Raw genomic sequence first — 27,695 nt, forward strand, 5'->3', positions numbered from 1 at the left:
GGGGATTCAGTTTAGATATAGTACACTATATTCTTCAGAGACTCTCTCTTGGTCCCAGGGCATTTTAAATTATCCAGATAAGAAACTTCCTATGTGGCATATTACTATACCAGTAAGGGTCCAATAAAGCTATACAATTTGGGCTGCATATGGATCTTAAGTTTGTAAACCTCCAGATGGATGAATGATAAGACTATGGTTGCCTGAATTAGGCCTCAGAGTTACACCCTTAAAACCTGATTTTATGTAAGTGGCTCTTTGAGAACAGTATCAGTAGAAATACAATTTCACAGTACTTTTATGAACATACTAAATAGGCATTACAGGGGCAGAATTGGGATTTATGCATATAATTTTAATAAGTCTGCTTGGAAAATTTGTGCTAAAAAGTAATCTAAGGATGTGTTTTATCTGCAGACTTTAGCCCTACACAAATTCTTGAAAGCTACTCTCAAAATTAAGAAGTTTATTTGGAATTCTTAATGTGAGGTTAACATCACTAATGCAGCAAAGTATGGAAAGTCACAAACTTGCTTTTGGGAATATTCCACAATAATCTAAAATTAATAGATAAAAGAAATGCATCTGTGAAGGTCCATTTTTTAACCATCGATTTTATATTTTGTTCAGGTTCATTCTTTCCACAATAAAGTAAAACAAAATCCAGATGTTTGGAATAACAATATTAATAGAATTTTAAGTTAGCTAAAAACAGTCTGAAAATGTTAAGGTTACAAAGGAGAAGCAGTTTTAATGTACAAATGCTTTCCACACAAACCTTTTAATTCTGCTTCAGGTGCTTGGTTCAGTGTACAGGTAGAGGCACCAAAAACATTCTGACCAATAGCAAGCAAACGAACCAAAAGTTAACAAGAAAACAGTAACAGTAGCCTGTCTTTGACAGAAGTAAATGGCAGTTGGGGTGTAGATCACAATTGGCACATAGACATGAATAAGCAATTTATTGAACTTCTGGCAACTTGGCAAGTAAGTTGCTGTCGCAAGGACCACAGTAGATCAAGGTTTATAACAGATAAAAGAGTAAAATGAAGATTCTATGGGTGGTTAGAAGTAAGTGTCAGAGCCCATGAGAGGGAAGAGGGTGGAATGACTCCAGAGCAGCCCCTTCAACTATTAGATTCAAGAGATTTTTGCAGAGAAAGGTAGGACAAGAAAAGGACAGACATAACGATTTTATGGTATAATTAGTACCAGAAGAAACTATTTCCTCTGATTTGAATCTCCAAAGTCAGAGCTTCTACAGCCGTAGGTTGGCCTGTATCATCATCTGAAACAGGAGACACCAGGTTGGAAAAAGATATCAGTCACTGATCTACAAATGATAAATCCTGGGAAAATCTGACTTTCAGGGAATTAAAATGTTTCCTTGCTATTAAGAGTGCTATAGCATGGAAAGCTAAATCTCTCTCCTTTAGGATTGGATACAGTTACAGAATACAACATGGGGCTCTCCCTCCATCCTTGCTTTAAAAATCATTCCAGCCTCAAGCCTGGGTCCAGAAATCATCCCAGTTCAAGACCTAGGGCCAAAAGCACTTGCTATAAATCTGAGTTCACTGTTGCTCTCATGCCATCATGGTTCAGAAGTACTCTCCCCAAATCCTTCGGTCTTCAATAACCAAAAATGTTCCATCCTCGTCTTCACAATTATTTTACCTTAACAATAAAAGAAGACATGAGAATCTTTCTATGCCGGGGCTGCTGGTTACCAAATTACTGAAAGACATTTGGGGAGGCTCAACCATTGACTTGCAGAAAGACTCCTTAACCCCAGGCAAACCCCTCTGAATTTCACGTACCCACCCCTGCCAAAACATAAAACCCAACTCTGTTTTCTCACTCAGAACACAAAAGAAAGCCTAATTATAATTCACAGGTAAGTCCAAGAAGCTAACATGTTCAGTTAGATGCTTGAACATATTCTGGGTTTCTTGCAAGAAGTTTGTTCATCTGTCAGCAGATATGCTTTGTCCTCTCTGGCGAGGGTAAAGGAGGAGGAGGACTTCCCTTTGCTCTGTAGACCTGCTTTCATTCTGAGCCTTAAGGTAAGCAGTGCTCTGACAGTTGGCAGTGCCCCTTTTCTCTTCTGTCTCTTTCACATTGACAGAATGCAGTAAGCAAGAGAAAGCCTGGGTCCTTCCTCTGTCACTTTCGCTTTCTGTTCTCTGGTTTGGTCTGACTCTGTATGCTTACACTTGGCCGTTTCTTCCGATTCCCAGGATGAATCAGTCTAGAATTAACAACACCTTCCGCTGGATCTGAGAAAAAAAACCAAAACACATTGTTTTAATTACAGTTTGCAAAAAAGAACTTTAAAAGATCTCTACCTCAAAGTGATATCAAGGAGTAGAACTAATATTGTAAAACAAGGGTTTTTTTTTTAACCAAGAAACTGTAGGGCCCAAGAACAAGGATCCTGAAGGCAGATATTGGGGGAAGAGGTGTGGTAGTGCCGGCACAGCAAGCCATGTGAAGTGAAATATTCATGAGCATAAAAATATGTTTTTCTATCAAACTGGACAGGACAGTTCTCTAGATGCTTTTGTGCAAGAGACATGAGAAGGAACTTGAAAATCACAGCATAAAAATGGTGAAAGATTCTTGTTCTCTTATGAGCTATCACTTGATTCTCTCTCAGCACAGCAAAGAAGCGACACATGAGCCAATACCTTCTAAACTTCTTCAGTACTACCAGATGTGTAGTGCATGACTTGGTAACATCAACCACAGATTGTGTGATGCTACATTTTATCAGTGTGATTTTATAAACTGCATCTCTCTGAAGGGCTCTTGCATGGCGGGTGATCAGCTGATCACATTTTAGCATGATAAACTAATCCAGTCCTGGGTCTAACCTGTTTTATACAGGGATTTATAACCCTATTTTTCATAGGGAAATCAGAACTACCATGTGTGCAGTGAGGTAAAACCAGGACTGGATCAACCTGTCCTGTCAATCTTGAGGTTAGGTATGAGTAGCAGTGAATGTGAAAGTTATTGTAAGACGCAGAGGTTGGAGCTCTTAGTAAAACTAAGTCAGCAGTGGGAAAACTACAGCCCATGGGACAGAATCGTCCTTCTCCCCCCTTTTTAAGTGGCCCGCCTACTCTGAGCATTCTATATTGTTTCTGTCCTGCTGCTGTCATCCTCCTGAAACCCACCTAACATCAGCGACTGCCCAACATTACATGCGTCAGTGCATCATTACAGGCCATTGTTGATATTGGACTGCCTGCTGGAGGACTGCAGATAACAGTGCAAACACATAGATGTGAGTTGATAGCTGAAGAGGGAAAGAGGCCACCAGCAGAGCCCATCCACCCAATTTGGCCTGAAATGGGAATTTTTGCAAAGTGGATTTTAATGTGAACTGATTCAGCTTTCCCAAGATCACCAGGGTGTGAGTAAGAAACAGAGGGAGCGCCTAGGGCTTCCCCTCCACTTAAGAAGCTTCAAGGGGGATGCTCCCCAGTCCTTGGTATAGATAAGAACCAGAAATATGAAAATGCTTGCCCACCCCTGGTTTTTTATTTTTTTTGTTAACATTTTTATTAGGCAATTCAAAAGCAGATACAGCAAATGTATAGAAAATTGCATATGTTGCATACAAAACTTTTATAAAATCTTCAGTTTCCCCCCACCTACCCTCTACCATTATAATTCATGAATAAAATTGAAGTATTATGAATTTACATGGCCTAAGCATTTTTTAAGTCATCAAATATAAATAACGGAGGAGATATAAATTGACAGCATCCAAATCAACAAAGACATAAAATCAACCCCTTGACATGGCAGCCAGTACTGGGTTAATAATCATTAACATCCAAACAAAATGCTAAGATAATAAAACGGGTACCGATATTAGTGCTACCGCTCTCAGGGTGTTATTAGTCACAAGTTACATCTTACTCTTGTTCTTTTAGCCAATTATCATAAGGGCCCCACACCAAATGGAAAGATTTCAAGCAGTCTTGACGTACCGCAATCAAGCACTAATTGATAATAGTCAATCTATGAAGTTCTCGGGATATATGAGGAACTTGACTCTGTTTCCAGTGAGTTGCTAACTCTATATGGGCTGCTATGAATACCTGTGGCAGAAAGCGCTGTGATGATTTGTTCAAATTGGCCATAGGGAGGGGTTTAGTAAAGCGTGACAAGGTTTCACATCAAGGGGCTGCTTGAGAATTAACAGCAGCCAATTTGTAATTGCCAGCCAGAAATTCTTTAGTTTCTCACATTGCCACCATACGTGGATGTAAGAGCCAACACCCCCACACTTTCTCCAACAGGCATCTGATACAGAAGGAATTAAGTGGTGGAGTCAAGTGCCACCTGTAGAGCATTTTATAGCAGTTTCCCTGCAAATTGGCAGAGATAGAACATCTGCCTGCAGAGGAAAACACCAGTTCCCACGCCTCAGTACTTACTGGTTTGCCCTAAGTCCTCTATCCATGCAGACTGTTGTCTAAACAAACCAGTTAGTCTTCCATTCAACAGAGCATACATTTTAGAAGTTAGCCCCCCTCATAATATTTGCATTTATACAAGAGTTTTCAATGCCCACCCGTTTTAAATGATACCATCTTTTACTATAGAGTATAGAAAGTTGAGATTGCCCAACACATTGGTACTGTTTATGTCAGCATTTAGCAGAAGTTGCTCATAAATAATATATGAAATGTAGTAAACATCTGTTTTAAAAAAAAGGTTAACTATGAGGTATCTCACAACTACCAAGAAATGATCATTTTCTGTTTGGAATTGTTACAGATAGTATTATCGGCATTTGGGAGGATAACGAGAATGGCAGACTTTTCAGTACTGACCTTTGACCTGTTTATGCAGGATCTGCCCTCTGTTTTGACTTGCATTGCTCTGTTGGACAGTGCTTGGTGGGGTATTGGTAATCTCTAGGACCTGTAATGGAGCTTCACCTATTTGATGACAAACAAGGGAGAAAGAAACCTTCACTTTTGGCTGTAGAAAACTGAACTAGTTATCGAAACCTCTGCATTAACCAATAATAATTCAAATTAGGTCAAGACAAGATATGCAACATTTTATATGAGACATTTGTCTGCTTTTAGGATGTTGGAACTGTGGCTTCAGAAGGTTGACAACTTTGTGTACTCCCAACAGACACTTTCTTGGAGACTGGTTTTATTTTTCTGTGCAAAGTTTTAGAAAAACCCCTTGCATGACACTATATGTGGGAACGAGCGGTGATTCCCACAGGCCAGGAGGCAGAAACGCAGTCTGACTCCAGCCTCTCTTAAAACAATAGCTTTTTTGCAGCATCACACAAACACAACAGCAGACTGCTTTTACCTTCAGACAGTGTACACAAGTACAGTTTCAGTACTGCTTCGGCACAGTTCAGTGTTTGGACAATGTTACTTTACATGAGCAGTCTTCTGGAGGCCTGGGCCTCATCTAGTTATCCTCACCTGGATCCCAGCTCTTATTCCCCAGTCTCTGGTTACACCCTCTGGCCCCACCTGCCCTGCAGATCCCGCCCAGAGAGCATATTCTCCTTAAGGAATTTAAGGTGGACCAGGCATCTAACCTGGTCCTGGCACAGGTAAATAGGGGAACACTAGGGGCATTGCCTCACATGCCCTAAACAAGTAAGAACACTGATAGCATAACAGACATGCATGGCTCCTACCTGCATGATGGCTAATAGGGAATTTGACCTTTGTGGCAGCTGGTGTGCTGTGGGATAGGTCGCTCATGACTTTGGACCGCAGGAAGAGTTTGGAGTTCTGACCAGGAGGGAGCTGCCTGTGATCAGGAATACTGTTCAGTTTGCGTCTCAGTGAATTCTGAGGCTTTGTTTTTGAAAACTGAAAAACAAACATATCACTTACATTTTCAAGCTTGAAACTTCTTCACTGATCATGAGGTTCCATTACTGTGAGAACAGAAATGATTTTATTTTACACTTGGCCAGGATTTTATACCTTACCTGATAATTTCATTTTCTTAAGACCAGCCAGACCAGTCCAGACACATGGCTTTATGCCTCCCAAACAGCAGATGGAGACTAAAAGGCTTGTTGATATTACCCTATATAGGCTCCCATGCTGACTTCAGCTTGCCAGTATTCTATGTCAGTACTTCTGTGTTAGGATTATTTTAGGGAGTTATTTTTAGATTCCCAGGAAGAAACTGATACGAAGATGGGGTTAGCTATGGATCAAAACAGGCCCCAATAACTGATAAATGTAGATCTATCTATCTATAAGGCACAACTCAGCACAGCTTAAGCATAAAAATGAAGGTCTAAGACACTGTAGCACACTGTCTCTGGATGATACTAATGAGCTAAAAGATAAGAGCCTGGATATTCTGTTCTTCCTCATTTGTGGTTCCAAGAGATAAAATCCTGATGAAGGTCTGTGTTTGAACTTTTTGGGAGTCAGGCACTGTCTGACAGGCAGTACCAGGATCTTTAATTGCCAAAGTTAAATAGCTCCAGATGGCTAATGTCGGAGCTATGGGTGCAAAACGAAACAATTTATAGACGCTGGATTAAAGCCAGAGAGAATGAGATATAAAAAGCTGCGTGCAACAGTGATTCTTTCAATGAGCCACAGAGATCAAACTGTTGGTTTGTGGAGTTCCTGAGCTTATAAATTGCTCATTTCTAAGAATACATTGTTCCATAGCAAGGAAGACCTATAATGAGAGTATTCTCTGTATAAATTATTTCCTTATTTCTATCTGTATTATTGTAATCTTATTTATTTGTATTGATTACAGCAATATTGCTGTGCTGTGTGACACTTCTCTTTGTTGATTATATACCATATATTCACCATATTTAGTAAACTAAGTTTTGTATTTACCAGATTGTCGGGCCGATACAGTAAAATGTGCGAGAGAGCCGGCGCTCTGAGGCTAGCGCCGCTCTCCCGATGTGCGCCCAGGCCACTGACAGCCACTGGTTCAGACCCCGCTGACAGCCACAGGTTCAGAAAATGGACGCCGGCAAAATTGAGCATCCGTCTTCCAACCAGCAAGCCGCGGGCTGATTTTTTAATTTTTTTTATTTTTGGGGCCTCCGACTTAATATTGTTATGATATTAAGTCGGAGCGTGTACAGAAAAGCATTTTTTTCTGCTTTTCTGTACACTTTCCCGGTGCCGGCTGAAATTAACTCCTGCCTCTGGATCACGCGGGACTAATAGACTCATCAACATGCATTTGCATGTTGTGGGCGCTATTAGTTTCGGGGAGGGCTGGCCGCGCGTTTTCCACGTGCTATTACCCCTTACTTTATAAGGGGTAAAAATAGCGCATCAAAAATGCACGGCCAAATGGGGGCTAATGGTGCGCTCGGTTGCGCACACCATACTGCATTGGCCTATGTGTGTATGTTCTATGGCATTATATTTAATCACTCAGTCTAACTTTTTACATTTGGCATCAAGAACAGGATATGATATATTACACTGTAACACTTCATTGGGGATGGGATTAGTGGATTGTTTGTTTTCAAGTTTGTTAGATTTACTCAGAGTGACTAAAAGAATAGGTGTCCTTCTTGCTGGTAACACTGGGATCATGTGTAAGTCTAGCAATCCCAGTGAGTGGTTTCTGATAGCTTGTCAGACTGGCCTGGTCACGAACAATTTAATGCAAAGTTGGAAAATCTCAGGAACTATTTGTGACATGTCTCATGCTTTTGTCTGATTGTTAGTATTCACTTAATCAGGGTGTGGCTAACATAGGGCATTAAGTTGTAGAACTGCTGTCTGCCCAAATCTTGGAGCAGGAATCGGTTCTAGATCCCAGAATCAAAGCTCAAAGTCTGGTCACATAGAGACAAGAAAATTTCTTTAGTGAGGCTCTTCATATTCCATTGCTTTAAATTTACCAGAAATTACTAGTGCTGAAGTTTTAGAATTTGAAAGGACACAGGGAGTTGATGAGTTAACAGCAGAAAGAAAGGGGGGGGGGGTGAGTGGGGGAAGGACGGACACCAGAAGGGTCTTTCATATGCAAATACAAACAGAGGAGAAAACATTTAAATTAATTGATTTTTCTGTTTAAAAGTTATAAACAGACTAACAGAATTAAAAATGTGGGAGAATAAGTTAATTTTTACAGTAAATTGAGAGATCGTAACTTGTGGGTCATGTATACCCCCCTCCCCCAAATAGCTAGCACTGAATTCGTGCTGAAAGTATGGTTCTAAAAAAAAAAGGTTTGGTTTCTTTAAACACTGGATAACTACTTAGATGTGAGTCAGATAAGGTATGTGAATGGTTCTGATCTAGAAATACAGAGAGAACAGTTTGTTTTGTAAGTGGGTGGATTGCATTTGGTAAAGAAATGAAATATTTGAAGTTTTTGTTTCACTTCGTGCACAGCTGTGCATGGCTCTACACAGCGAGTTTTTTTTCTTTGCAGAAGTGTATTCCTTTTGTATGTGCTAACACCTAATTTACCCATGAAAGTTTGCAGTATAGTTAATTGTGCAGCTGTAGTATTTGTTTTAGTAAAATGGTTTCATAGACATAGGGGGAGAAGAGAGAAGTAATCTGTCTTGTTGTAAGCTGTTTTACAGATTAACAAGATGATGCCCGCTCTGACAGATACAGAACCTGAAGGCATATTTTCTCAATTATTCCTTTTTTGAACAGATTGTTTTTTACATTTTTTGTTTAATTTTGGATCCAAATACTTTTTTTTAGCTCAGATGTTTGATAACTGCTGTCTGTCATTATGTGTTGTGTTTGTGTGTCATTATAGATGAAGACAGCAAAGTTTAATGAGGAAAATGCAATGTGCCCTCAGTTCAGTGAAATAACTTGTGTGTCAATGTTCTATGTAGTGTCTGAATGAATGAATGAATGAATGAACATCTAGGTTGCTTGTGTCTTCAAATATCGCATGTTATCTTATAGTAGAATGGGGGAATAAGGGATTTAACATTTTGCAGATAGTAATAGAGTATGTAGGGATTATTAGATATAAGAAGTTATTGACATTTATTATAGAGAGTCTCCATTACTTAATTTGAATTTTTGTTCATTTTATATCAGATCTTAATCCATATACGCAACCATCTGACCTAATGATGGGAGTTCAGAGGTTTTGCTGAAGGGACAGTTTTGAAAATGCTGTGTTGAGAGAATTGTACATGTCACTTGTCATTGAAATTATGACTTAGTGGAGGGAAATCCAACACATTTTTTGCATCAGAATGACTTCTTGAATTCTTCATTTTATGGACTGAAGTGCTTACAATTTATGCATAAGCTCTGCTTTCATGTTTTCTTGTCCCATGGGAGGTGGTCTGTCTTAGATACTGTTTTTGTTTTATGAAGCAATATATCTTTATTTGAAATGTAATAACTGATTATCATGATGAAATATTTTTATGATACACTTAGTTAATACTTAGTGAGATGCCACTATTTTGATTCTCACATATATGATAAAGTCTGAATTGGTGCAGTCTTATTGGTTCTTAGTTGCTATTTTCTGTGTTCATGCTATCTGCATGTCCATCTAACATACAGATAGGAATTTTTCTTTTCAGAATGAACTATGATATGTTTTTTGAAACAGTGGATTGTTTTTGTTTCACTTCTTGCACCACTAGTGAGTGGGGGGAGATAGCACCTTAGTTTAACTGTTCCAGATACCTAAAAATAATGATTAGCAAGCTGTGCACTGCCAGTGGCAAATGTTAAGAAGCAAGGATCTAAGACTATACTTCATTATAGGGTGGAGAGACACCCAAATAATTGCACGTGGAGCTTTTGTTACACAGGCTCCACTGAGCGCAAAGAGCCTGACATTGAATATACGATGAAAGGTGGCCTATATATTCTGACGAGTGGGTGATCCCCAAAAATCAAATTGACTAACCATGTGTACAACTACCTGAATGGAGGTAGCAACGGAAGACAGAAGATACTGAGACCAAGCCGCGGTTGCTCCTGGCAGACTAGAGTTATCCTTTGCTATTTTAAAACAATTGATCAGATTTCTGGGTCAAGTAAACCCCAGGTGTACTTGAGTTTAGATGGGATTTAGATGATATTGATGAGGGTGATGTGACCAATTACACAAAGAGAGGAAAATTGGTTCTTACCTACTAATTTTCATTCCTGTAGTACCACAGATCAGTCCAGACTCCTGGGTTTTGCCTCCCCTCCAGCAGATGGAGACAGAGAAAGTTTTACTGACACTGTAACATAACCTGGTGTGCCACCTGCAGTCTGTCAGTATTTACCTGTACTCAAGCTAAGATGGGAAATAATACCAAAACTCAACTTAACCTACACTCCATCCCCCGCCAAATGAGGAGGAGGAGAAAAACACTGAATCTGAACAAACCTTATAACCATATAAGAGAGCATGTATAGCCATCATCTGAGCCAGACAGTCAATTGAAAATACTTCAGAATATATGTCAACAGCACAGATCGAGCGGACTTTCCAAACCCGGGCGGGTTTCTGGACTGATCTGAGGGTGGGCTGGAATAGCACCATTGTTGGCTGTCCCAAAGACTCCAGGGTTTGTGTGAATGATGGTGAGTGTGTATTTATGGAAGTGTGATGTTGACTAGATCTGGATTTTAGTTCTTAAAATTTAGAATTGTGATTTATTTACAATTTTCAGTATTGAATGAAGCATTTAGACCTTAACATTGATTTATTACTTCTATAGTCTTTAAAATGTATAAATTTGTTGTTGTACTTAAAATAATATTGATTGAATAAAGGGTAAGTTAGTTGGATTTACTTATTTTATTTAACATATTTCTATACCGGTCTTCATGAAGGGATTCATATCAGACCAGTTTACATGGAACTTAGGGGTTAACTAGTTAACCAAACAAGAAAGCCGAAGCAGAGTTACATATAACAAGGGGATTGAACTTGGGGGCTATAGTAGCCAGGAAGTAGACAGAAAGGAATTAACTATTCTGTATTATTGTAATTTTATTTATTTGTATTGATTACAGCAATATTGATGTGTTGCTGGGTGATACTTCTTTGTTGGTTATGTACCATATATTCACCATATTTAGTAAACAAAGTTTTGCTTTTACCAGATTATGTGTGTGTTCTATGGCATAATATATAACCACTCAGCCTAACCTTTTACATTTTCTCAACCCAATCCTTGGAGCACACCTAACCAGTCAGGTTTTCAGGATACCCACAATGAATATGCAGGAGTTAGATTTGCATACAATGGAAGCCATGCATGCAAATCTCTCATATGTATATTAATTGTGGATATCCTGAAAACCTAACTAGCTATGTGTTCCTCGAGGACTGGGTTGAGAAGCACTGTAACAAGCTAAGAAACATTTTTAATATACTAAACATTTCCCTCATCCCATATGTAAAACCAGAGGGTTTCCAAGGGAGAACAAACAGAAAACTAGAAATGGGACAGACATATCTTGCATTCCTTGATAAGGCTGAATACCTTAATATACATTACACCAACTAGCACACAGAAGCAGTTATTCTGAAAATTAATCAGGAGAATAATACACTTGGCATAACAAGGAGGGTCCTGGACTGGTGTAGACAGACTCAATGCTTCAGAGGGTGTTGCAAATATATGAGCTATCAAGCAATCAAGCCAAACTCAAGTCTTGTTTCTCATAAAATAACCATTCTTGTCCCTATTACAGAACTAATGCATATTTAAGTATTAATAATTTAATTGAATTGTTAGTATTATATTGGAATAGCTAAGATGAAGAAAAACAGCAGTGCTTTAAGGCAGAAATTAGACATAACCAACATTTTGGGCTTAAGCCATCTATATGTATCTAGTTTAAGCTATATTTTAGCAGTTTCCCACCATCATAAGCAATGTCACTAGACAGATGGATTATATAGGCCAGTTATCTACATGCTCTAATGCATATTATTCACAGTAATGATTGAGAGGTATAGGTAGTAGTTACCGCTTCAGAGAGAGCTTCAAAGGAATGGGATCTTTTCTTTCTGGCTTTCCTCTCCACAGACTTCTCTCTCATTCTTTCCTTTAGCTCTTGCCTTGACTTGGGTTGTAGTAACTTTTTCTTGACTCCAGCCTTCTTCTGTGGATCTGCCAGGAGGCTCTCCAAACTCCCAGCACCTTTCATTTTTGGGTCTGGCGTGAAGCTGGATTCCAAATACTTTGGCTCCATTACATCCTCCTCTAAGAAATGCTCTGAGGTCAGGCTGTCCCCTTTTTCCTGCTCTAGACCATGGGAAGACTCGAGCATCTGAGCCCTTGATCGTCTTTGGGCTGCAATGAGGGCAATACTTTTGGTACTGACTGCAATCTCTTCCAAAGCCTCAGGACTCAAGTAGGGAAGAGGGGTGTGACTAGCAGACTGCCTACTGCTTGCATTCACTAAGGTAACAGAATGTAGGCTGTGCATCATCTCCTTTAGGGCAACATCTGGATGTTTCTGGAAGATATCAAAACAATGACATTATTTAGTTATTCAATATCAACTCTATGCCGACGAACACCTTAATAATGTACAACAGGCAACCAATTTATTAACTGTTCCAATATAATAAAAGGAACTGGGAAGGAGGAAGAGAGAAGTAGGATGAATACAATTTAATTAACCATTAAACCATTCAAAGCAGGTGCTAACTATTTATGAATGCAGTGTAATGTGAAGGAATGCATGAAACTTTCATACAGTATTCAGTTTTAATAAGAAAAAAACAATTTTGGAAGTCAAATACTTGTATTGGTTCATTTTTTTAGGTTTTCATGTTTTTTTTGTAAATTACTTCCAAGTGAAGCTCAGCTGAAGCTACAGCCACTAGTATCTCTGATGTAGTAAAATCATTCATATAAATATAGATGATCTAATCCAAGAACTCAGAACCTTAGAGTAGGCTTCGGCTCTTCTTATTCCTCTGGAATAGCATGACTGGCTTTGATTGTGAGCAGAATAGTTTGAATGTAACTCATTGGTACAGGTTTCCAAAAGTTTTAAGGGAAAATAGGGGAATCTATAAGAGAAGTAGCACAGATAATGTTGTGAGCCCTCAGTAAACTGGCTTAAGAACATAAGAACATAAGAAAATGCCATACTGGGTCAGACCAAGGGTCCATCAAGCCCAGCATCCTGTTTCCAACAGTGGCCAATCCAGGCCATAAGAACCTGGCAAGTACCCAAAAACCAAGTCTATTCCATGTAACCATTGCTAATGGCAGTGGCTATTCTCTAAGTGAACTTAATAGCAGGTATTGGACTTCTCCTCCAAGAACTTATCCAATCCTTTTTTAAACACAGCTATACTAACTGCACTAACCACATTCTCTGGCAACAAATTCCAGAGTTTAATTGTCCATTGAGTAAAAAAGAACTTTCTCCGATTAGTTTTAAATGTGCCCCATGCTAACTTCATGGAGTGCCCCCTAGTCTTTCTACTATCCGAAAGAGTAAATAACAGATTCACATCTACCCGTTCTAGACCTCTCATGATTGACATTTCACAATCCTTGCCTTAAACATGAGAGATTTTTGGTTGCTGAGAGAAAGGAAAGGCATAACTTGGACACATGAGGCAGTCACAACAGAGGAAAATATCTAAAAAAAAAAAAGTGATTATGGAGAACTGGACCAAAATGTGTAATTATAGATGAACAAGCACTTAAATACTGCCATGCCCAACCAACCTTTGCTATTTGGAAACACAAGATAACTATCCATCTGCCAAGGATACCTGATCCAATTGCATTTGTATGTGGGCATAATAACCCAGTTCTTTTGAAAAGACTATAAAGCATTATCCAAAGAATAAAGTTTTGTAACAGGTCTAAAGATAAATTGGTTAAAAATATTGTTGCCTCTAAAATGATGGAACTAATGGAATCTCAATTACTAAAGGAAAGGAGGCTCTGGAATTAAGGGTCATGGAATGAGGGCAATAAGAGGTAATCAAGAAATATTTCTTTACAGAGAGGTGGTGGATGAATGGAAATGCCTCCCAGTGAAGGTGAAGATAAGAATAATATCTGAATTCAAGAAAGCATGAGATAAGGAAAGAGGGAAATCATAAAGATTGTAAAGAATATTTGGTGTGGATGGGCAGACTAGACAAAAATGTGATAGCAAAAAAAAAAAGACCATATGGCCTATATTTCTATTTTACTAATTTCATAAAAGTCACATTTGCATGTCCTTAGGATACTTCTCAACTGGACAATACAAACTGGGTCACTGACATGGCCTCATGTGCACAACCTTCACATAAATGTGAACCTCACTAGTGATGTACTGGAAGAGCTCTAGGAATGCTATGTTTAAATTATTTTATGAAAGCAAAGAGTATCTCACCAAGAGATGCTGTGCTACATAAGAACACTTGTAGAAGATCATTCAACTACATATGAACATAATCCACAGCCATTTACCTTTGAAGGTCTCATGTGCACAACCCAAAATGACCTATAAAATGGATTCTGAATAGGAGAAGTTTACACTATAAACATAATTGTAACACTATGAATAGTAACACTATGAATAGTGAATTTTACCAGTGAACAGTACCTTACTGGTACATTTGGTCATGACCTACTCCACTAAACAATTGATTGTCTTTAATGATATATTGTAACCGATTTATGTGCCTACATGTAAACCATTGTGATGGTATAGAAAACATTTTAAATAAATAAATAAATAAATGTTGGAAACATTTCATGTCACCATGCTGGACTGTATTGAGATAACTAGTCGTGAAGTGTGTGTGTGTGTGTGTGTGTGTGCGCGTGCGCGAACGTGTTTGCTGGCTGCTTACAGTTCAATTTTACCTGGTTAATAAAAACAGTGCTGCTTTATTCTTGCAAGAGGAAACCTCTCTGGCTTGTTTAGTTTTCTATAGAAGGCCTTCTGTATTCTGAAGATGTCTAGCACTGTGAAATAAATGCTTTCTGTTGTTTACTGAAAAGGACTACCTGTACATGGTACCATTAAGCCTTGCTGTACTGACCTGATGGGTTGGAGATCTAGGGAGATGAAAGGCTGTAGGACTGAGGCTGGAATCTTGCTTTGCCAGCATCAAAGCAGGTGTGGATTTGGAGGATGCTTTGTTGCTGTCACTACAAAATAATCACACACATACATCACTAGCACATTGCAAGAATCAAGTCCTTTTTTTAACAGGAAAGAGAAGATCAACTGCAATACAGTGGTCAACTGTATATTTGTATCATCAATTACAATCCACATTCTGAGAGACTGTGTGCATACTTCTAGAAGTTCAGCTGATAAAATACTGGCCTAGGAATAAAAGTACAGTTTTCTGCATATTTATTCTAATTCAACATTTTCATTGTTCAGACCCACATGGTACTTTCACATCAAGCGCATTTGAATCTGATAAAGTATATTAATATTAGTCAATAAAAAGTAGTCTGCAGTATAGTGATCTGATTTGATGACTACTCCTGTTAGGCTATTCTAGGCATCAACTACGTATCAATATATAAATATTTGCTCAAGTTTCCTCTACATCTTCCCTACACCTTCTCCCTTTGTATTTTAATTTCCTCTTCTATAGGAAAATTAGTTCTTACCTGCTAATTTTCATTCCTACCTGCTAATTTTCATTTCTGTAGTACCACAGATCAATCCAGACTCCTGAGTTTTGCCTTCCTGCCAGCAGATAGAGACAAAGTTTCACTAACACTGTACATAATCCAGTGTGCCACCTACAGTCCCTCAGTACTGACCTGTACCCAAGCCAAGATGACAGTAACAACCATAAATTTCTAAGCAAACTCCCTCCCCTCCAATGAGCCTGAAAAAGGTGAAGTTGCTCAAAAACACAATGGAAAACTCGTTTGCCAAATTTAACATAAGCAATCAGCACTGAAAACCTCCAACAACTCCACACTATTTACAAAGCAACTGTACAAGCTGCAGACTCTCCCAGTAAATGGGTGGGTCTCTGGACTGATCTGTGGTAGCAGCATCCTGGTTTTTATTTAGACTCTCCCTTATTTTTATTTTTATCTTCTTCGTTTAATGACGTTTTTATTTGTTGTTTTGATACCATTTGTTTTACTGCATGTATTATTTTTTTAACTTATCTTACTTTTTATTATCTGTACTAAATTAATTTTCCTTTATACACTAACAACTGAATCTTATTGATGTATTGTTACCTCTTGTTATTACATTTATGTAAACCATTGTGAAGGTTCCTCCCTCACGATGGTAAATAAAGTAAGTAATTAACTAAATAAATAAATAAATAAATAAATAAATAAATAAATAAATAAATAAATACAGGAAAGAAAATTAGCAGGTAAGAATTTTCCTTTCCCTGTACATACCCAGATCAGTCCAGACTCCTGGGATGTATCTAAGCTCCCCTTAACTTGGGTGAGACCTGGAGAGTTCCGCTTACAGAACACTCTCACCAAACCACATGGAAGCTGGAGCCCCAACATCCAAGAGATAATGCCTAGCAAAAATGTGCAACGACTTCCCAGTAGTCACCCAGAAAATTTCATGCAGATACACCTGTTGTGACTTAGCCCAGGAAGTCACCTGAGAACACATCACATGTATCCCTAAAACCCACTCCCCTCAGCAGCAGGCACTCTTTAGAAATGAAAATCGACTCGATCACTTCCTTCAGCCACCGCACAATTGTAACCTTATACATCTTACTTCCCTTCTTTGGACCACTCCACAGTACAAAGAGGTTATCCGATCTATACAGAGGTGATCCTATGTACAGAAATCTTAAGTAACCTTTAGATACATCAATAATCCATGCCTCCCATCTAAGAGCCTAAGCTCCCCCGTGTGAGGCTTGGAGGAATCCAAATCCGAAAAGCTGGAAGCTCCAATGTCTCACTAAGATGGAAAGCCAAGACTACCTCAGGCAGAAAAGAAGGCACCATGCATAAAGATACCACTGAGTCAGACATCTGTAGGAAGGGATCTCGACCTGACAGTGCCAAGAGCTCTGAAATTCTCCTGGCTGAACAAATAGCCACCAAGAAAACTACATTAAGAGTCAAGCCCTTTACTGTAGCTGTTTTTAGTTGTTCAAACCAAGCTCTCTTTAGTTGTTCAAACTGAGCCTCACACAATCCTCTAAAGACTAGATTCAGATTCCAAGACAGACAAATGTTCCTCACCTGAGGACGCAAGTTCTTAGCTCCTCGAAGGAACTGTAGAAAATCCAGATGTGCGGACAGAGGATACCCTTGCACCTTATCCCAGAGACAACCCAATCTCACTACTTGGACTCTCAGAGAGTTAAAGGCCAGTCCCTTGACCAGAACCTTTCTGTAGAAAAGCAAAATTTGTGACACCATAGCCTAAACAGGCTGAGGCTGCATTCATTCAGCAGCAGACCAGGACTTGAAGATCCTTCAAACTCACACAAATGTCACGGATGTAGAAGATCATCTAGCCTGTAATAAGGTAGAAATAATGACTTCGGAATAACCCCTCCATCTCAGCCATCTCTTCTCAAAAGGGAAGCCATGACACAGAAGTGAGCCGCCTGACCCAAAAATATTGGGCACTGGTAGAAAACAGTTTGAACCTCAGGGACCTGTCTATGGCCATGATGATCAGATCTAGGAAGCATGGTCGATGTGGCCATTGTGGAGCTACCAGGATCATATTGCCCAGATGTTTCTCTATCTGCCGTAATCCCTTGTCCACCAGAGGCGGGAAGTCAAAGAAGACTCCCTCAGTACATGGCAGCACCAGAGCTCAGATTCCTTCCATATCGTTTTCTGTTCAGTGACTATAAAACCATTATGCCTTGGTGTTCTCTTTGGTCAGGATACCCCCATATTTTGTGAATGAGAAACATCGCTGCCTCCGGCAGCTCCCATTCCCAGACTGAGAAAATCCACCTGAACATTGTTCGCTTCGGCAATGTGAGATGTCAGCTGCTCCAAGTGCTGCTCTGCCCAAAGAATCAGCTCCTGGACCTATCGAGCCAATGCCGGATTCTTAGTTCTACCTTGACGGTTGATGTAGGCCACCATTGTCACATTGTCTGATAGGATCTGTACTGGATCCTTGTCAGACAGGCAAGCAACGTGAAATGCACCACTCTCAACTCTAACTGATAAAACATGAGGCATCCTGTTTTGATCACTGGCCTGCACCAACTGATCTAGCCACATCGCCTTCCATCCAGAGAGGCTTGCATCAGTGGTGACTATTTCCCAATTGGAACCTCCAATTCCACTCCATGTTTGAGATTGGTGTGAGCATGCCACCAGAAAGACTGTCCCTGGCTTCCCCCTCTATTTCTGTACAATTTATACCCCCCAAGTTCCTAACTCCCTGTTTAATGTATTTTCGCTGTTTAGTTTCATGTAAACAGATATGATGTTTCGACGAATACCGGTCTATAAAAGCATTTAAATAAATAAATAAATAATGGAAGAGGAAGATGAAACTCTTCCAATTTCAGCTGGAGAAAAGGGACCCCTACAGAGGCCACATGTGTGCGAATGTCCAATGCATTAATTCCAATGTCAATGTAATAGAATCCAGGACCTGTAAATAGTCTCAAACCCTGGGCACTGAAAGCTCTAGCAGAAGCCTAATCTGACTCTGCAGTTTCAGCATTCTCTCTCCGTGAGAAACACTCTCTCCCCCAGCATGTCAAACTTAGCTTCCAGATACTCCAGAGTTTGAAAGAGGACTAAATGGCTCGTTGCTAGGTTCACCACCCATCCTAGAGCCTTCAAGTGCATCGGTACCTTTTATATTGATTGTTGACAGAGGTCCTCTGATTTTGCACAAAAGAGCCAGTCATTCAGATACGGATGCATCACTACACCCTTCTTTTGCAATGCGGCCGCCACCACCAGCATCAGCTGGAACCATCGCCAGCTGTAGGGAAGGGCTCAAAACAGAAAATGTTTCCTTAGGACCTTAAACCTCAGAAATTCTGGTACTCTGCCTGATGGCTATGTGCAGATACACCTCTGTCAAGATGAGAGATGCCAAGAACTCTCCCTTGCATATCGCCACTATGACGGACCTCAGAGTTTTCATGCGGAAATGAAGAACCTTGAGAGTCGCATTTACATTCTTTAAATCCAATAGCTCTTGAACTGGATACAGGGGGGAAGAAACAGGACGCTTAACTTAAAATTGACCGCTGGCCAAACTAAGCATGTTCATGGTCTGAGCATATTCCAAAGTGGCTTTCAATCATAGGCAATTTCTCCCTCTTCTACAGATGAGTCAGCCAATTCCCTATCAAAATCTTCTGACCATCTCATGATCCACATCCCCTTGAACATTACCGGGTACAGCTTTCCCTGCAGCATTTGTCTGCTGTGACTAACAAATGGGAGGCCTGAGCACACGATTCCTACATAGTATGTTGCTTCACCTTTGCTGGGCGCCCTGCAGAAAAGTCTGCAGGTCCTGTAAACATTCCAACCCAGGAGGAGGAGGATGTAGTACCTATTCCGGAGCCCATAGGCCCAAACTTGCTCTCTCCAACCTCTCTCCTTCAAGGAAGCTTCTGCCCTTAGGAACAAGGGGGGAGGAGAACTGACCATTGCCTCGGCTTCCACTCTACTCCCCTTCAGAGACACTGAAGGGATATCCCAACATGGGCAAAAGCTATAATAGTAAAATTGCTTTGAGCATCTAAAGTGCTAACACAAATGGAGAGAGAGTAAGAACTGAATTTCTATCAGATGGCAAGCTTCACAGAAAGCAAGGTTCTTGGACCTGTTCATCCCCGGCACCTAACTCTCCGGAACGTCAGCTCTAGGTAGCCCTCTGCGTGCACACCAATGCCACCCGAGCTTACCCACACACCCCTCCAGGATGCACACAAATACACACTCAAGACTAGATCGTACGCGCACAAGTACCCGCACAAACACGTGCTCCAGTCTAGGTCTCGGCCTTACGCGCACAAGTACCTATCCAAATACGCACTCAAGGACCTGCGCAAATACATGCTCAAGTCTAGGTCATGGCCTTACATGCACATGTGCCTGCACATGCAACTGCCATACAGCAAGAATGTGTGCAATGCCTACACATGCGGGAATAGAACGCTGTTGCGGCCTACCATACGGCTATGCAAAGCGTGCCTGCATCTTCAGCGCATTTAGGCCCGGATCCATTCAACAGCCAGTACTGAAAGTCAAAGGTCTGAAGAGCTTCTCAACAACTCAGGCCTCTTGACAAGCTGAGAATCCATGAACACTGGGGTCAAGAGCCAGCATCCCCCTGCTTGTTCCGCTAAACAAGCTTTGAGCATAAGCAAATTAAAAACGGCAGAAGACCTCTACCACAACCAGAGATTCTTCCTCTGTGCAAATGCCTTCCTGCACCTCCACGGGACAGGGAACCACTGGCGATAGTTGAGGGGTTTCCCCTGGCCTCTCCTGCTGAAGCTGCTAGGGAATCGAAAATGGCTGCTATTTCCGTGATGACAGGGAAAGTCTCAGTGCTAGACCCCGTTACCCGTGAGGCTTGTTCTACCGGTGTGGTTATGCTCGACGCAGATCCCCTGAATACCATTTTGCCGCATGCACACTATTCCTCTCCTCACCCACAGCACCACTCACACTTCAACGGCAAGCAGGGGAACAGTCACTCAGTGCCACGGAGGCAACACCCGATCTCCTCCACAGGTACAGAAGCTGCTGAAAAACTGCTGAGGTAACTCCCCCCCAGAGACTCTGCTGCTGCACAGATTGAAAAGCTGCTGAGGTAACTCCCCCCAGAGACTCTGCTGCTGCACAGATTGCTCTAACTAGTTTTTGTTTGTTTTTTTTAATTCTGAGAGCAAATAAAGATACATAGAAACCAATACTTTCCTTTGGTGCAGAGGTTCTAGTTCCAGGTGCGCAGGCCGCATGGCAGATCAGAAGAGAGCCAAACCACTGGCTATATCTTTCACCAAACTTTAGCGACCCAGCCCAGGACAAACTGTATAAAAGGGATACTTCCCTGCTCCCACTACGCTTGCAGTGCAGAACTACCAGCAGGTTCCACTGCTGTCTCATGGGGGATGAGGGAGCTGGACCACCAGATGTCCAGGCCACGGACCGAGCTATAAAAGTGTCATCAACCCCCTACTCATTCACCTCAAATCAGTGGGAATGGCTCCACTAGGACCTTACAACCCCCTGAGACAATTCGGAAATTTTGTCTTTTAATCTTTTTTTTTCTCTTTCTCCAGACCGCAGGTTTTATACCATCAACCATCTGCTGGAGACAAAGAAATACCGAGGGACTGCAGGTAGTACACCGGGTAATGTACAGTGTCAGGGAGGCAAAACCCAGGAATATGGACTGATCCGGCTACCTACAGTGAAGGAAGATTTCGCTTTCTCATACTTCACTGAAATCTGTCAAACATATGAAAGCTTCAATTATGTCCTCCCATCCTTTCTTACCTCCAGCGAGTGCATTTTGAATATCTTAAGCCTTTCTTTGTAAGAGTTTTGTTACAGGCCTTGTATCATTTTGGTATCCTTTTTCTGAAACTCCTCAATCCTCTCAGTGTCAGAACAAAAGGTACAGCTTCCAGAACTGAACACAGCATTCAAGGTGGGAGTCTTATGAGTGACATACACAGGGACATTACCTCCTTTATATTGCTAATATATTGCTACTTATACAACCAAGTATACTGATTGCTTAATCACATTGACTGAACACTATGAGGTCATTTAAGAAGATTATTCCTCACTCTCTTTCTTGTTTAATAGTTTCCAGTTCTTGTTCATCTAAATGGTATGTGGCTAATGGATTTTTGTGTCCCAAAAGCATGATGCAACGCAAACATAAAAATTGAAAAGATAATATTAGACCGAAAACATTTTTTGCCTTATTTTATGCATCATTTTCTCAAGTGAAAATCAAAGCACTTCTGCCTCTGAGCTTAAACTTACACCCATTTGTGACAATAAAATATCCTTATTTGGAAACAAAATATTCCCAACTGGGGCAATGAAAGCAAACATGTACTAGTGATATTTAAACCTCGCCAGCAACAATAATAAACTCCCGACAGCAAGAATAAAGAAGAGGCTGGCCCAATGGCCTAGCAACAGTACTGCCTCGTAGAAGATCTGGGTTCAGTTCCTGGGCCCGACTCCTGCTCTTTGGACTGGAAGAAGCAACACTCAAATTCCCTGATACTCCCAGTCATCATTGCTGAAAACCAAAGGGAACTGTGATCTGTGTTCTCGGCCAGAGGACTGTTGCTGAAATGGTTGGGCTAGGCAGGAGTAGGGAGAGGGAAAACCCCTAGGTAGCTGTGACTAAAGCCTTATGGTATTATAACTTCAACGGGGTTGGTTCTGATTGAGCCCAAAAGAGCATGCGAAAACTGCTGGGAAAAAGAAGAAATACTCATGGTGGTCTAGGAGTTGCTGCCTGTTACCTGTCAGACTCAAAGATGATGGGAGGAAGTTCGATTTTTGCTTGAGAATATAGATTCCTCTGGTTTGGCGACTTTCTGTTTGCCCCTGTGTCTGACCATAGCGTAGAGTCTGCCAATTTCAGCTGCTGAGCTGCATTCAGAACTGAGCCATCCTGAGCCAAGCATAAAGAGAAGCAAAGTTACAAACAGAACACAGCCTGAAATCTGTCCATAAAACAGCAGCATGAATTTTCTGTACTGTATGTTAGTTAGTACTAAAGTCTTTCTGTCATAAAGATACTGTATATATCACCACCTGCTGGAGACTGAGAAATGCTAAAAGGCTGCAGGTGGCACAATTCCTTATAAGACCTTTTCCAGCAAAGCTTTCTTTCTCTGTCTCCATCGGCTAGTAGGGGAGAAAAAAAAACCATGCGTCTGGACTGGTCTGGTAAGGACGATAAGAAATGGGACTTTTTAGATTGTATCATGCCTGACTTTAGGCACATGTCATCTCTCTCTTAGCAGAAATTTCCAGACCAGAAGGTGTTAATCCCCCTAACATTATATGAATATAAGATTTCATGATTTATTTTCTGAAAGTTTATGGTACTTATTCAAAAATTAGATTTTCCCAACCTGTTTCCATGGAAATAAATATTTATTGAATAAGGTCCAATGTTTCCAGGAACATAAACCTGTTGAGCTGCACAGACTGCCCAACCACTTTTCTGCAGCAGATTCTCTGCCACCTACCCAGAAACAGAAGACAAGAAAAACATACTGCAGGAAGGTAGAACTCAGGTCCTGAGAGAGTCTTTGCTCTCTCCAGGCCTTACTATCTCCTGTATCTATTTCTAAGAGTTTCTGAGGACTGCTGTCACCTATCTTTGCTTCTAAGAGTCACCATATTCCATTTCCTAGGCACTCCTATGGGGCTTTTGAGGATCTCACAGCTCTCACTTACTGAAACAGAAGAATAGTTCCTTGAAGCACATCTAACAGAAGATCCTTTAAAAGGTAATAAAATGTGTATGTTGGTTTAATGGAAAGCATCACACAACCTGATTTGCTTTCTATAAAGAGAGAACTTGGACCTTACCCTGAGTGTGTTGGACATTGCAGCATGAAGATGCAATAGGCGATTTAAAGTCCCTTCCTCTAACTCTCGGAAATACAGCCGGTAAAGCTTGCCTAGCCGCTCTGGAACTGAAATATTATGGTCTGCAAGAAGCGAGAGAAGAAAAATAATTGAAAGCAGTTAAAAAAATAGAAAATCCTAAACAAAACAATGCAGAAAAGATATCACTGAGTTGTCAAACTGAAACCAATGTGAACAGATGTGCACCTTTGTGTATGTGCTGGTGAATAGTACATCCAATAATTTGGATGGAGAGACTGAAGGTCTGTGAGAAGTGAAAGACTGGAGGTGTGACAGGTGAAGCCTTGGCAGTTGTGTTACTGCTCACAGGTTTCAAAACATGCAGTAATTCAACCATCTTTCTGTTTGTAAACATACTTCCAAGAAAATTACAAAAAAGAGGGTCTACTGCAGTACAAACAGGGGAAAACCACAGAAAGAGTACCTTTTGTAGAAACATACAGCTCAGAGTTAGAAAAACAAAGAACAATTCTAAAGAACCTCAATTAGTACTATTGAAGAAAGAATCAGTGAAAAATGTATTCCATGCTTCTCCATTTCTAGCTTTCCAGCAAACACCTAATCTGAAGGAAAAACTGGCGAGAAACAAACTTCAAACAGAAATCCAAAAAGACGAGCATGACACAAAACCCTGCAAGATACCAGGACTGCAAACCTTGCCATTACATATTATAGGATCCTACAGTAATGCACATTATGAAACAGAGAAATCAAAGTCAACAAAAAGTTATAGGTGATACTGTTTGAATGTCTCATCCAGAAAAGGTAACAGGGACGGAGGAAGTGACGTCAGCCTTAAGTCTGTGGCTCCTTCCCCGACCTTGCTATCTTTAGCTATCACAGCACTCCGAATGCTCTACAATTTCTCTCAGATGGTGCTGGTGTTGCACACAGGGTCTGTGGTGGTGACGAAAAGAAAGAACAACCCAATCTGAAGCACTTCTCCTTCACAAACCGGGAGGTAGTGCAAGCGAGCGGCTTCAAGAAGGTGGAGGAAGCCGGCCGTGAGGACGGGGGCTCGAGCTGCGGATTTGGACGTCACTGATCAGACCGAAGACTAATCTGGTGTGCCTTCACGGGTAGAGTTTAAAAAATGATTTGCAGAAACCATGATATGGCTGGTATTAAGGCCGAATTTGGCGCAATGGTCATTGAATTGCGGGGTGACGTTCCAGAAGTGGGACAGAGAGGGGAGGAAATGGAGATGACCAGGCCACAAATATGCTCAGCTGCAGGGAAGTGTTGGTAGAATTAACTAAAACATCAGGTGATCTGGAGGAGAAACTAGAAGACCTGGAAAACAGGTCACATAGGGCAGATCTTCGTTTCCATGGTATTCAGAAAGCAGATGAATTTGGAGACTGTTTCCAAATTGTCCGCAGTATCTGCTCCACTGTCCTACAAGCTGAGGGAACACTGGAAAATGAGCTCACAATTAAGTTGGAAAGGGCCCACCGGTCACTTGGTGCACAGCGTGGAAATTTGCCATGCAATATCACTGCATGCTTCCATAATTTTTCAGTCAAGGACAGGATCGCTCAGCTGGCCAGGAAATAGGGACCCATACAATATAAAGACCAGAAAGCTGAGATTTTTCAAGATTTGTCACCCATAACGAAACATCGGGAATTCAAATATATAATTACAGTCCTGAAAAGAGAAGAGATGAACTATCATTGGCTCTTCCCTTTTGGGTTGTCTTTCACAATTCAGAGCAAGACAGTGAAAGTGAAGAAAGTAGCAGCAGCAGTGGCGATGTTCCTGTGAGTAGTAGGAGTAAAGGTTCCTATAAATGAGGATCAGCCGGCAGATCAGACCCTGTGGAAGAGACTGATCAACCACATTGGCAGAGGGTACTGGGTACTGGCAGAAGATTATATTAATTCAGAGGTCCCGAAAGTTTAAAAAAGTAAAAAAAAATAAAAAATAAATTTAAAATAGGCCTGCGTCTCGTGGGTTGAAAACTGGACGCTCAATTATGCCGGCGTCCGTTTTCCGAACCCGTGGCTGTCAGCAGGCTCGAGAACAGATGCCGGCAAAATTGAGTGTCGGCTGTCAAACCCGCTGACAGCCGCCGCTCCTGTCCGGGCCTAATTTAAATAAATTTATTTACTGTATCACGCGCACAGGAGAGCGGGCGCTCACCCTCTCTCCCGCAATTTTTACTGTATTGGCCCCGTTAATATGGGCTGAACTAGGGAAGGCAGATGTTACATAGTCAGTAGGCTCTGGGGAACCAGTATGCCATTTAATGTACTTATGTTTCCAGTCATACCTGTGCAGGATACTCGGGGGTGGGGGGGGGGGGGGGGGGGGAAGGGGGAGGCAAATGACAGAGTCTAGAGGAGAAGCTGGGTTGGATATTCTTTTTATTTGACAATTTGTGATCTCTTCTGTTTATATATGTTGGCTTGAGATTATGTGAACACCACTTTACAAGCTCGTGGCCTTGCTTTTATAGGTTTTCCTGTGATAACATGCTTACTGCCTTGATTGTGTTTAGATTTTGAGTATTCTGATGCTGGTTGTGTTCTTCCCTGTTTGTTATTTAAAGGCTTCTCAATAAACATTAAACTGAAAATAAAAATTGTAACAGTAACTGATGGCAGATAAAGACTACATAAAGACAAGAACAGGTGACACTCATGTAGCGAAACACTTCTCCAGGTCAAACAACTGCATCAATAATGTTACAAACAGGACAATAAAAGAGAACGTAACATTCTCATTGGACTAACAATATATTTGTGACCAACTTTCTTCCTTCATCAGGTCAGTGCTAAATGGGATAAGCATGATAGTGTTGGATGAATTACAGCATCAGTGTTTGCTTTCAAAGCTGTAAAAAGATATATAAACAACTGAGAACAAGGGGGCTAATGTGGTTATTTTATTTTCTATGTACTGTAACTTGTTTTGAGCATTTGTTGATTTAGCAACTAAAACATTTACATAAATAAATGATGTGTTTTAGAGGGAGAGAAACAAATAAGCAGCATAGTCTGCAGTTATACAAGACTGTCTGGGAATGAGCTTTGAGGTCACACCGTCGGCAGACTACGCTGTCACAGTAAGTGATGCCAATTTTCAAAGAGATTCTACATGTGTACATTCACTTTGAAAATTATCCCATCAAAAGCACTCTCATAAATTACACCTGCCCTCAGAGCACATAAATTTCCTGTGTACACTTGCATGTATACTTTTAAAAATCAATTCTGCCCCAGGAACGCCTCCAGGTAAACGTATGCACGTAGAGGGCATATGCGGGTACGTTTATCCACGCATCTGGTGTACAATTTTATAAAATCCCATTACTCTCCAAAATGCCCCCCACTTTTAACAATAGAGGAAGAACATAAACATGAAGTGTACCATCAATCAATGCCCGCTGCTGTTTGATGATTTCTTCACAAAGTAATCTGTGTTGCTGGTATCTCTGAATCACAAAGTTCTTCTGGCAAAGCATATTTTCCTTGTACAGGGCCCTAGCCTGTAGTTCTGTATTCCCCACTTCCAGCTCATGGACTTTACATAGCAGCCTCAGCACTTCACGCTGGTCCTCATCACTGATCTGCTTGGGTAGCATCTTTTCCATTTGGGAAGCTTTCAGCTTTGTATTTGCTAGCCGCTGCTCCAGCTCAGACTGCAAGGGAATAAAATTGCTTTTTAACAGCAGCCAGGAAGCTGTGGATGACTGCGACCAACAGCCATCTAAGAAGGAAACTAATAAACTGGAGGCACTTCTTTTGTGCAAAAGAATTAAGTCACTTACCTGGAAGAGTCTTGCAGGGCGCATAGTCTCCTTTAGATATCCAGCATTGCCTAGATTTCCATGCAAGTACTCTATTATTCTAATTGTGATGCTTGGAGCATACCCCAAGTGCTAAATCTATCACCCTACTGCGACTTAGTGAACAAAACCCTATAGGTTCTTATGAGTGGGTGTGTAGGAGGCCTATGGATATAGTACTACTGCTGCTAATAATAATAATATAGTAAAGTTCTGATTCTTGCTAATGAAATATAAAAACAGCCACTGGGGGAGCACAAATGGCATGCAAAGGTTCTGCTAAATGCAGAAATCATTTATAAAACAAAGCAAGCCGCTATT

At 40.8% G+C, this 27,695-nt stretch overlaps 1 protein-coding gene across 6 annotated transcripts in view; it reads right to left on the reverse strand.

Moving 5' to 3' along the window:
* Positions 1-594: 594 nt before the first annotated feature.
* LOC115075902 (kinesin-like protein KIF19) overlaps positions 595-27,695 on the reverse strand; it is a 61,867-nt gene continuing 34,766 nt past the window's right edge. For 5 of the 6 annotated variants that reach the window (XM_029576828.1, XM_029576827.1, XM_029576826.1 and 2 more), the window contains exons 14-21: positions 26,957-27,227; positions 23,522-23,643; positions 22,441-22,592; positions 15,019-15,127; positions 11,979-12,470; positions 5,696-5,873; positions 4,854-4,961; positions 595-2,279 (exon numbers count right to left, since the gene is read on the reverse strand). In XM_029576828.1, coding sequence (XP_029432688.1) covers positions 2,167-2,279; positions 4,854-4,961; positions 5,696-5,873; positions 11,979-12,470; positions 15,019-15,127; positions 22,441-22,592; positions 23,522-23,643; positions 26,957-27,227 — 1,545 coding nt within the window. In that variant the 3' untranslated portion in view covers positions 595-2,166. The remainder of the gene's footprint in view (positions 2,280-4,853; positions 4,962-5,695; positions 5,874-11,978; positions 12,471-15,018; positions 15,128-22,440; positions 22,593-23,521; positions 23,644-26,956; positions 27,228-27,695) is intronic. The other variant, XR_003852637.1, reaches the window with a different exon arrangement.

The sequence above is a fragment of the Rhinatrema bivittatum genome, chromosome 14, assembly GCF_901001135.1.
Source record: "Rhinatrema bivittatum chromosome 14, aRhiBiv1.1, whole genome shotgun sequence".
Classification (NCBI taxonomy): domain Eukaryota; kingdom Metazoa; phylum Chordata; class Amphibia; order Gymnophiona; family Rhinatrematidae; genus Rhinatrema; species Rhinatrema bivittatum.